General features: G+C 37.2%; 1 protein-coding gene across 1 annotated transcript; it reads left to right on the top strand.

The window, feature by feature from the left end:
* The first annotated feature begins 265 nt into the window (after positions 1–265).
* LOC109457191 (zinc finger protein 595) lies at positions 266–10,887 on the top strand. Its single transcript, XM_019749883.2, has 5 exons — positions 266–280; positions 2,931–3,057; positions 3,560–3,652; positions 8,909–8,982; positions 9,583–10,887. The coding sequence occupies exons 1-5, from the start codon at positions 266–268 to the stop codon at positions 10,348–10,350; spliced, it is 1,077 nt and encodes a 358-aa protein (XP_019605442.2). The 3' UTR covers positions 10,351–10,887.
* The last annotated feature ends 682 nt before the right edge of the window (positions 10,888–11,569 follow it).

The following is an 11,569-nucleotide window of genomic DNA, read 5'->3' on the forward strand; positions in this document are numbered from 1 at the left end:
GTGGGAGGCCAGGGCCCCTGAAGACAGGGAAGGAGAAATTCACAAGTTGGTCTCCATGTCGGAGCTCCTTCTTTGGGAATCATTGTGCCTGTGAGAAAGGACTAGGAAATTGGGCATTTTCTGCATTTCAAAGTCGTGCCTGTAGATGAAGTGTTAGGCCATGAGGCTCTGCGGGTGAATTTAAAGGTATAGTCTCCAAATGCAAGTGTGATTTCTTCACATAATCTGAGAAAAAAAACCGGAGAAGGAGAAAGAAGAGGAAGAAATGGCAGGTTTTCAGGTAAGTGTCATGTTCTGGGTCCTCTTTTTCTCCTGAAATGCCAAGCATTAGACTTTGCAAAATGTATTTCTCTACTTCTGATGTTTCTGTCTTACAAGGGGTTTCACCTACTTTTAAAAGTTTTTCAATGTTTTATTTATTTTTTAAATGATGCTCAAGGTTTAGAATAATTCTCCTCTGTATCCGAGCCTTCTGTCTCCATTCTTGCCATCCAGGCTTCCTATATGGGCTGGAGAATTCTCACCTTGAATGAATAACCTACTATTATTGAAAATGTTCCTTTGTGACAGCTCAAGAGGGGAAGGCGAAATATCCAAGATTCCCATTGTGGGTGGGGTCGGGTCCTGGACTATCAATGAAGAAGGAGAACATTTCATGTTCAGGTCCCATCAGGATGTTCCATCAGCTCTATGTAGATAGACCAAGATTAAGAAAATTCAACAGGATGGATGTATGGCCTGGAATTACTCACAAAGTTCTGAAAATGATAGAGCCTTGCTCCCTAGAATGCTAATGAAAATCTTGCTAATCAAATACACTAAAGATTACAAGACATGGGAGCTATATGTGGCTTGAAATCTACATAAAACTGCTGTTTTCTCATAATTGATTTCATATTCTGATTTACTTTTATTTGGCAACAATGCCACAGCAGTAATACTGTCCTGTGTGCACCAGGCACCTGATACCAATTTGTCCCATTTACAGCTGATGTTAATTTGGTTCAGGTGCTGTCTGCCACATTTATGCACTAAAATGTTAATATTTTCATTCATAAGGATGTTAGACAGATTTACTGAAAAATGTGCAGAAACCATCACGTTTGATTTGGAAATTTCCCTTCCTGGTTTCTCTTTGCTTGTAGTTTGCTTTGCAAAATGAAGGCTCTCACTTTTGTCTACTGGAGATACTGACTTTTGCAAGTGGAGATTCTGAATCAGTTGGGCCTCGTAAATTTTCATTTTATTCCATAGTCATGTCACAGACATACTCTTCTGTTCACTTCTTTGTATTTTCAGAAAAAGAAAACCAGAATCATATAAAGTGTCTTAAAATTCTAAAATATAACAACATAAATAATAATTGAAACAAAACTTTTTAATGAAGTGTAAGACTCAGAAACAATAGCTATTTTATATCATTGTGTGTGTTTGTCTTAAAGTGTGATTAAAAGTCAGAAGAAGCATCATCCATGAATAAATTTATGTTTTATGCCATTGAAAATGTTTCTTAATTTCAGCTACTATAACAATTTTCTACTCTGTCGATTTTAATGTGTACATGATTAGTTTTTTAATGTATGGGTCTTTGCATAAAATGTAAAAGTTATTAGATCAAGTTTGTGTTGATATCTTTTAAACTTATTTCCATCACTCTTCGCAGTTTTGAAACCTATGAACACTGCTTTAGGGTAATATCTGTATATAGACCTGTGTGTCATTTTAGAAAAACAGTAGGTCAGATAACCTGGGTTCAAACCTAATCTCTACCATTTACTTGGTGTTTGAGAAAATATTATCATAAAAGAGGAAGAACTGAGGGTTGCTAGATGGGCAGGGGGGTGGGGATAAGGGGAAGGTGAGAGGTTTTGGGAACGTACAGAGGGATAGTGGATGGGGGGAGGGGGGTTCACACAGTGTGAGGGATATAAATGATAAATGTCTAAGTTTTGCTTTGTCTTGTGCACCTGAAACTAATTAATAATAAAAAAAAGAAAAAAAAAAATCTGCCTGTCTTACAAGACATTTCAATTAACTTTACGAGAATCAGCATCACTAATTTATAATATTCAGCTGTTTCAAATCCAGAGCTTCCCCACAAAGGCCAATTATTCTACTTCTGATGCCAAACTTCACCATTAACAGAAATATATATAAAATAGGCAGAGAAGGGAAATCCCATGCATGTAAGGAAACAATAATAAATAAAGGTGTCTTCACCAAAAAAAAAAAAAAAGAGGAAGAATAGTATGTTTGGCCTCCTAGATTTTGGTTTTTTTACATTAATTTATGAAAAACTGTTAGAATGACATCTAGGAACCAGTAAGTGTTCAAATTGGATTCATGTTGCCACTCTTCACATTACATTAGAATCTGTAATTGCCTTAAAACTTTAAGTTCAACGTCATCCAAAATTTTTCCCTTGGAGTTTGACCTCTTTGTTATACAAAAATGTATTCTTTGGCCTATGGGCTAATGTCTTATTAGAAATGCAGACTCAGATCCAACCCTAGAACTCCTGAATCAAAATCTGCATTTTAACAAATTCTTCACTTCACTATTATGAAATTCTACACATTAGAATGTCATAAGTACATTTCTAACTCACCAAAACGTTCCCTCTAAGAAATATACACAACTTATACTATATAATATATAAATATAGCACTCAAAAATGTGTATGCCTATGTCGATGCCTTTATTTTATAATTTTGAGAAATATATTGTGTTTATAGTGGTTTTGTGGATCATATGTAATCCTCTTATGTCAGAGAATACATTAGAACATATGTGTACTACTGTATTGAAAATTATCGCACTGGATTAAAACAGGAAACTCACCAAAGTCAGAACAAGTTTTCGTATCTTTCTATCTTAGGTAAAATTATGAACTCTGCCCACGGCCACATGTTAAATGTCTTTCAACTCAGGGACTGTTTACATTCCATGATGTGTTCATAGAATTCTCTCAGGAGGAGTGGGAGTGCCTGGGCCCCGCTCAGCAGAAACTGTACATGGATGTGATGTTGGAGAACTACAGGAACCTGGTCTCCCTGGGTGAGGATGACTTCCTTCCAGAATGGCCAAACCACATTCAGGGTTTTGTTTCCTTCCTTTGAAAAATGTCTCTTAAAAGATTCTTTTTTGCATGACTGGCATTCAGATTTCTACGGAAGGGAAATAAGTAGGGGTTTGTTGGTATAGAGAATAAAATCTTAAGAATGTTTCATCTTGACTTTAACCTTACTCTTTCTTGAGGTAATATGCATCCTTCACTCTAGGTTAGTGGTAATTCTAGAAATTCAAGCGTAAAATGGTATTGACTACATCTTAAACTCTAATTTCCACCCCTTATTTTTGTATCATCAGTACTTGGAAGTGGAGCTCAAGATCTGAACATTGAAAATCCCTCCTATGTGTTAAAGGGGCTGTCAGAAAACAGTCTCGAGGGAAATGATTTTCTAGAACCTACAATGTTCTCTTTTCTACTAAGCACAATACTTGATTGGAAATGGGAGAATCTCCAGCAAAACTAATACTTCTCTTTTCTAATAAACAGGTCTCGCTGTAGCTAAGCCAGACCTGGTCACCTTATTGGAGCAAAAGCAGGAGGCCTGGGGAGTGAAGATAAAGGAGACAGCCATCCACCCAGGTAGGTGGGAATGAGTAAAGTAGATGACAAAGGTGAGAGATCCAAAGGTCAAGTAGGAAGCCAGACCTAAAACTGTGCACTGGGAAGTTCAGCTTCAATGAAAATGATTTTTGAGATGCTCTGGTTTAGTTCTGTTACTCTCTCAGAGGGACAGCTCCTCTCCAACACTTACTTACCCTGCTCTTCCATCCTCTAAGGATTCTCCTTCTGCCCCAGGGATCTCCCATCACAGTTGCAGTGAGAGCGAAAGTCCTCCGCGTGGACTGTGAGGGCCGCGTGATCTGGCTACTGTTCCATTGCTTTATGGGCCTGGGAACGGCTGTGCACGTTGCTGAGGAATTCTGTTAAGCCATTTTTAAAGTTTTGTTTTTGCCTAATGTCAGCAGTATGTAAGGGAAGTGGTGGAAATAATTGGGATTTGGTTCAGAAATCCCAGGAACATTGGGGACAAATGTCACATGTTTTCAGCTTTATTATTTATAATCTTATGGAGCCTTCAAACATAACCCTACTAAATTCAAACTCAGTAATTTTATCACAATGCAAAGCATCTCCCTAATATTAGAAAATCTAACCTATTTCACTTCAAAATTTCCCTTTTCCTTGGTTGAACTAACATTAGAATGTCAACTCGAATGTCATGCTCCAATTCCTCAATGGCAAAATAATTTAATATATCTATTTACATCATAGAAATCTTAATTCTGTAGGGGAGCTTAGAACATTGGCCAACCTAATGTAAAATCTCAATTGTTAACTTATTTCTTAAAGTATCAGTTTATAATTTTGTCTTAATATGAAGTTTTTTGGGCCTACATGTTTTTACTTTCTGATTAGTTTTATGTAAAATTCATCTATGGTTTTATTTATTTAAAAAAAAAAAAAACATTTTATTTATTTTAAGTGTTTTTCCAGGACCCATCAGCTCCAAGTCAAGTAGTTGTTTCTATCTAGTTGTGGAAGGCGCAGCTCACAGTGGCCCATGCAGGGATCAAACCAGCAACCTTGATGTTATGAGCACCGTGCTCTAAACAACTGAGCTAACCGGCTGCCCCTCATCTATGATTTTAGGTTAAAAAATTTTGATGTTAACATGCTCAAATGTACACCTTTTGTAAATGAGTTAGATAATTAGTTGGCACCCATACTTATTAACATGTTGAGTTCATAAATGTAAGTTTACTTCAGGTAAAAGTAATAGGTTTTTCATCTACTTTCCTCAACATGTATCTTAATGGTGGCATATTTTAATCTCAAAAGTTAATTTTCTAGATCAGTGATTCTCTTCATAGTTTACAACTTTCTTGTTCCTTTATTTAGAAATCAGTGGGTTTTTTTCTGTAGGATGCATTACAGCCTACACATTTTGTGTAAGAATAGCAGAAATATATTAATAACATAATACACTTTTCTAGTGTTATTTAAATATTTATTAAACATTTTTATTAGAGCTATTTATGAATGATTCTTGTGCCTTTTTTGTGAAATTTTCCCACTGTACAACATATGCTAGTGATTCAAAATGCTTGCTCTTCGTGGGAGCACAGTCACCATTGGAAATTATAGTTTTACAGAAGAGTTCTTTTTTCTTTTTAAAGGAGGGTATAGCTCACAGTGGCCCATGCGGGGATCGAACAGGCAACCTTGGTGTTATCAGCACCACGCTCTAACCAACTGAGCTAACTAGCCACCCTAGAAGGGTTCTTTTTTAATAGCACATCTACATAGTACTCAGAATTCTTGGGGATAAATTTTCTGTTATTCTTGTTTTGTAATTCCATAATACTGTGTTTCCTTTTTTATGGTAGGTTCTCCAAACTTAGTTAATTTCGTTTTTGGTGTTTACTTAATTATTAAGAAAGTGAATGACAGACAGTTCTCAACCCACTTAAGACATGGGGGTTTTAATTTAAATACGAACTAGCCATGTGCCTATTGCCATTAAAATTATGTGCATATTTGTATAATTTTACCCCTACCTTGTTTAATGACTGGTTTAGTTTTTTTCTTGGTTAATGCTCAATGGTTTTGTTTGCTTGCTTTTTTTTGTTGTTTTTTTTAGATTTTACTGGGGAAGGGGAACAGGACTTTATTGGGGAACAGTGTGTACTTCTAGGCCTTTTTTCCAAGTCAAGTTGTTGTCCTTTCAGTCTTAGTTGTGGAGGGCGCAGCTCAGCTCCAGGTCCAGTTGCCGTTGCTAGTTGTAGGGGGCACAGCCCACCATCCCTTGCAGGAGTCAAGGAATCGAACCGGCAACCTTGTGGTTGAGAGGACACACTCCAACCAACTGAGCCATCTGGGAGCTCAGTGGCAGCTCAGCTCAAGGTGCCTTGTTCAATCTTAGTTGCAGGGGGCGGAGCCCACTACCTCTTGCGGGACTCGAGGAGTTGAACCATCAGCCTTGTGGTTGAGACCCCACTGGCCCATGTGGGAATTGAACCGGCAGCCTTCGGAGTTAGGAGCATGGAGCTCTAACTGCCTGAGCCACCAGGCCGGCCCTGTTTGTTTGCTTTTTAAACTTTGTTTTCCTCCCCTCTTTATTTATTATAATAGTTTCAAGTGTACAAAACAACACAATAGTTAGACATTTACACCCCTCACAAAGTGATAATCCCCCAATCTACTACCCCTGCGACATCATATATAGCTGTTACAATACCATTGACTATCTTCTCTGTGATGTACTCCACATCCTGTGGCTACACATACACACGCACTCACACACACACACAAGTGTGTATGTATATATACATATACATTTACCAGAGAACTTTATATTTTCACATGGCTTTGTGTTGTTTAGAATACCTTTATTTACACTAGAAGGACTTTCTTTATCACTTATCCTAGGCCAGGTCTAACAGTGAGAAACAACTTAGGGTTTTTCATCTGGGAAAGTCTTTATTACTCCCTATTGAAGGGCATTTTTGCCAGATAAAGTATTCTTGGTTGATAGTTTTTGTTCTTTCAGCACTTTCAGTATTTTATTCCATGCTCTTCTTTGTACAAGGTTTCTTCTGAGAAACACACTGATAATCTTAGAGGAGCTGTTTTTAACATGACATGTCGCTTTTTTTTTTCTGCTTTCTAGATTCACTTTTTGTTTGTTATCATTATAGTTTCCTTATAATGTGTCTGTTGATACTTTTATATTCATCCTACTTAGAATTAAGGAAAATGCTTGAATTAGTATGTGTTTCTTCATCAATTGTGGGAATTTTAAGCCATTAATTTTTTATATAAGCTTTCTGCTTCTTTTCACTCTCCTCTCCTTATGGGGTCCACTTAATGTGTTTATTGGTCTACTTGTTGGTGTACCATGAGTCCCTTATGTTGTCTTCACTTTTCCACATTATTCTTGCTTCCCTAAATTGATAAGTGAAAGTGAACTGTGTTCAAGTTGTCTGATGCTTTCTTCTGCTTGATAAAGTCTGTTGTTGACATTTGTAGTGTTTTTTGTTTGTTTGTTTGTTTGTTTGTTTTAAGATTTTATTGGGGAAGGGGAACAGGACTTTATTGGGAAACTGTGTACTTCCAGGCCTTTTTTTCCAAGTCAAGTTGTTGTCCTTTCAATCTTAGTTGTGGAGGGCGCAGCTCAGCTCCAGGTCCAGTTGCCGTTTTCTAGCTGCAGGGGGCACAGCCCATCATCCCTTGTGGGAGTGCAACCGGCAACCTTGTGGTTGAGAGGACGCATTCCAACCAACTGAGCCAACCAGCAGCTCAGCAGCAGCTCAGCAGCAGCTCAGCTCAAGGTGCCGTGTTCAATCTTAGTTGCAGGGGGAGGAGCCCTCCATCCCTTGCGGGACTCGAGGGATTGAACTGGCAACCTTGTGGTTGAGAGCCCACTGGCCCATGTGAGAATCGAACCGGCAGCCTTCGGAGTTAGGAGCATGGAGCTCTAACTGCCTGAGCCACCGGGCCGGCCCCTGTAGTGTATTTTTAAATTCAGGTATTTTATTTTTCAGCCCCTAATTTATGTGGTTCTTTTTTTGTATTTTCTGTCTCCTTGTATTTTCATTTTGGTCACATATGATTTTCCTGATATTATTTAGTTGTTTATCTATTTTCTCTGTTTCCCAATTGAGCACCTTTAAGATGGTTATTTTTGAATTGTTGGTCAGGTAATTAATAGATCTCCATTAATTTAGGGCCAATTTCTGGAGATTTATTTTGTTCCTCTGATTGGACCATGTTTTTGTTTCTTTATATGCCTAGTTATCTTTTTAATAATTAATTAATTATTTTTATTGGGGAATATTGGGGAACAGTGTGTTTTTCTCAGGACCCATCAGCAGCATGTCAAGTCATTGTTTTCAATCTAGTTCTGGAGGGCACAGCTCACTGGCCCATGTGGGAATTGAACCAGTGACCTTGGTGATATGAGCACTGTGCTCTAACCATTGAGCAAACAAACCACCCAATTTATTTTTTATTAATTTCAAGTGAATATGCCTAGCAATCTTTTGTTTAGATTTGGGAATTTTACAGCTCCTGGTCATAGGCTTTATAAGCTTACTTTGCACAAGACAACATAAATAACAATTAACTGTGCTAGAAATTCTAAAGCCTGTCAAATCTGTCCCAGGAGCGTGTATTCTCTCTCTCTGTGTCTGTGTCTGTGTCTCTGTCTCTGTCTCTCTCTCTGTGATTTCCCTTAAAATGTTTTCTGTTTCTTCTTCAGAACTCATGATATCTTCCTGTCCTTGATATCTGCCTTTAGTATTTAGTCTCTGATGTTTGAACAATTACTAACCTTTTTTCATAGTAGTCACCACAATGTATTCACAGTGTACTGCCATTCCCTTAGCACTCTGTGTCATGCAAAACCTAAAGAAGTCCCTCAGGCAGTTGAAAAAGCCAGATCATTGGATGCACAGTACCCTCATCCATTTCCCTCCTGAGAAGAAACTGGGAGTTGGGAGTTTTCTCACAGTCATTTTATGTATGCTGGGTAGGGTGAGCAGCTATTGTGAGGAAGATGTAAGCCACTTTTCTTCCTTATTTGATGTGATTCTTCCTCATTTTATGCTTTCCTGGGGGTGCTGTGATCTCTTAACTGGTATCTAGAATACTAAAAAAGACAGTTGGGTTAGTAATTGTTGATAAGTTCACATCTCCATGGATAAGTGAAGTTTTGGTGCTTCCTCTTCTGCCATCTTGCTGAAGTCTTCTTATCAATATTAATTTTGTACATTAGAATTTAAAGTATATTTACCTGAGTTTAGTAACGGTGATAATTTATTTGGTATCTTTCAGATATGTCTCCTCATGACACCCTGGGCTTGTTGCCAAAGCCAGGCATAGAAGATTCATTTCACCAAATGCTACTGGTAAGATATAGAAGGTGTGACCTTGAGAATTTACACTTAGTGAAAGACTAGGAATGTGAAGGGGAGTGTGAAGGGCAGATAGACTGTTATGATGGGAAATTCCCCATGATAAAAATCAGTGTTGCCAAAAGAGATCAAGGGTATAAAACATCTTTGGAAAACTCCCACTTTAAGTCAGTTATGTTTTCAGAATAATGTTTCTGAACATAAAGATGAAAAACAATTTTTTAAAGATAGTGTTAGAAAGGAAATTTGGGCAAATTGGGATGTGACTTAGTCCATGGTGAGAATAACGATTTAAATTATTTAAAATATAGAATTCAATTAAACATTTAGGCAAACATTTCTAATAGAGATTTAAAAATGAAGATATAAATTCTAAATGTAATAAGTTTGAGAAGCCCATAACCAAGGCTTCATTATTGTTCCACTGAGAAATAATTCCTCCTCATTCCAAAATCTGTAATTTTCATAAACCTGGGAGGGTCTCTATGCGACCATTATGGTTCAGTAGGTATCACAGAATAGTTCACGGGGAACAACTTTATGTGTGTAATAAGAGCCCTCACTAAAGGCCATTCTATCTTCCATGATTACTAGAGTACACACAATGAAGAAAGAAGTTATCAATTCAATGAATCTTGGAAAAAATTTAACCAAGGATCAAATCCTCATAAACATCAGAGGATTCAGCTTCCAGAGAACCATTATAAATATGGGAAACTGTTTGTTCAAAGCTCAAATCTTCTTACACATCAGAGTATTCATATTGTAGAGAAGACAGATAAATGTTGTGAAGGTGGCAAATCTTTGAATCAATCTTTAAATCTTACTGAACATCAGAATATTCATAGCGGGGAGGAACCTTGCCAATGTAATCAGTGTGTGAGAGTTTTCAGTCTAGTATACAATCTAAAAGAGAGAATCTGTAATGAAGAGGAATCTTATAAATGTAAAGAATGTGGTAAAACCTTTAACTGGCATTCATATCTTACTAACCATCAGAGAATGCATACCACAGAGAAGCCTTATAAATGTACAGAATGTGGCAAAGCCTTTAAGCAGAGCTCAAATGTTATTCGACATCAGAGAATCCATACTGGAGAGAAGCCTTACAAATGTAGAGAATGTGGCAAAGCCTTTAACCAGAGCTCAATCCTTACTCGACATCAGGGAATCCATACTGGAGAGAAGCCTTACAAATGTAAGGAATGTGGCAAAGCTTTTAACCAGTGCTCAAAACTTACTCAACATGAGAGAATTCATACTGGAGAGAAACCTTATAAATGTAGAGAATGTGACAAAGCCTTTATTCAACATACACATCTTCATCGACATATTAAAATTCATATTGGACAGAAAGTTTAAAACTGTAAAGAATGTGGTAAACCCTTTAGCTGGACCTACGGCCTTACTCAATGTGAGAATGCATACTGGAGAGAAATTCTACGTTTGCAATAAATAATGAAAGCCCTTTGTTCAAAATATACACTTCAGAGAAACCTCCCAGAGTTCATGCTGGAAAGTGACTTTAAAGATATTAAAAAATGTGGGAAAGTATTAAGTAGAAAACAAAATCTGAAATATCAGAATTCACAGTCAAAAGTAGTAAGTCAATAACACTTCTTAGATATTACTCTAAAGTGGAATACTTACTTACAGAGAATAATCCAAAGTTTAAAAATTTAGATAACTCACTTGTTAGTATACTTCAAAGTATCAAGGAACAGGTATAATTACTTACAATGTATCTTCATATTTGAGATTTTTTGAAAAGAAAATATTAATGTGATTCAACTGTCAAATCACTTCATGCTGTGCCTGTGTTTCTACTGTGTATATGAGTCATGGGTTTGAGTCTAGCTGCCTCAGATCTGAGAGCCCTTGGGTATCAGGTGGGATTCACTCATATCTGTTTTTCCATGGAAAATTGAGGACAATGTAAGACACAATGTATGAAGAAACTTTAAATGAAGATGCTGTTTGTGGTTGACTTGGAACATTGATGTAAGTCACCATGAAGTAGGTGTTCAGGGCATCTTTCTTTGCATTAACGTAAGACAGGAATATTTTGAATTTCCAATAGTTTTATCAATTTCTCTTTGAGGAATAAAACATGACAGTTCATTATAATCCTGATGTATCTTCATTGTGGCCATAGATAGAAGTCATGAATATTATTTGATGTGGTTGAAATAAAGAAGTGTTCACAAATATTTGAGAAAAGTATAGATAACTCATCCTTAGGTACATAAAATTCTTGAATATCTATCTTCACTAAACAATTAGCCTTGAAAACCATAGGAAGCATAGCTCTCAGATCATTCTATCAGAAGAATAGGAATGGGGCCGGCCAGTTGGCTCAGTTGGTTAGAGCGCAATGCTCACAACACCAACGTCCCCCGTTCAATTCCCACATGGGCCAGTGAGCTGCGCCCTCCACAACTAGATAGAAAACAACAACTTGACTTGGAGCTGATAGGTCCTGGGAAAACACACTGTTCCCCGATTAAAAAGAAAGAAAAAAAAGTATAGAAATGCTTCTTGAATGCTTGTAATGTGTATTATGACCCGTGCAACCAGTAGG

This window comes from Rhinolophus sinicus, linkage group LG11 (assembly GCF_036562045.2).
Source record: "Rhinolophus sinicus isolate RSC01 linkage group LG11, ASM3656204v1, whole genome shotgun sequence".
Taxonomy (NCBI): Eukaryota; Metazoa; Chordata; class Mammalia; order Chiroptera; family Rhinolophidae; genus Rhinolophus; species Rhinolophus sinicus.

What these genes read in the sequence shown, in the direction of transcription:
- LOC109457191 (XM_019749883.2), top strand. An exon ending in CAGGAACCTGGTCTCCCTGG is followed by an intron (nt 3,058 to 3,559) that starts GTGAGGATGACT and finishes TCTAATAAACAG; the next exon opens with GTCTCGCTGTAGCTAAGCCA. An exon ending in CATTTCACCAAATGCTACTG is followed by an intron (nt 8,983 to 9,582) that starts GTAAGATATAGA and finishes CATGATTACTAG; the next exon opens with AGTACACACAATGAAGAAAG.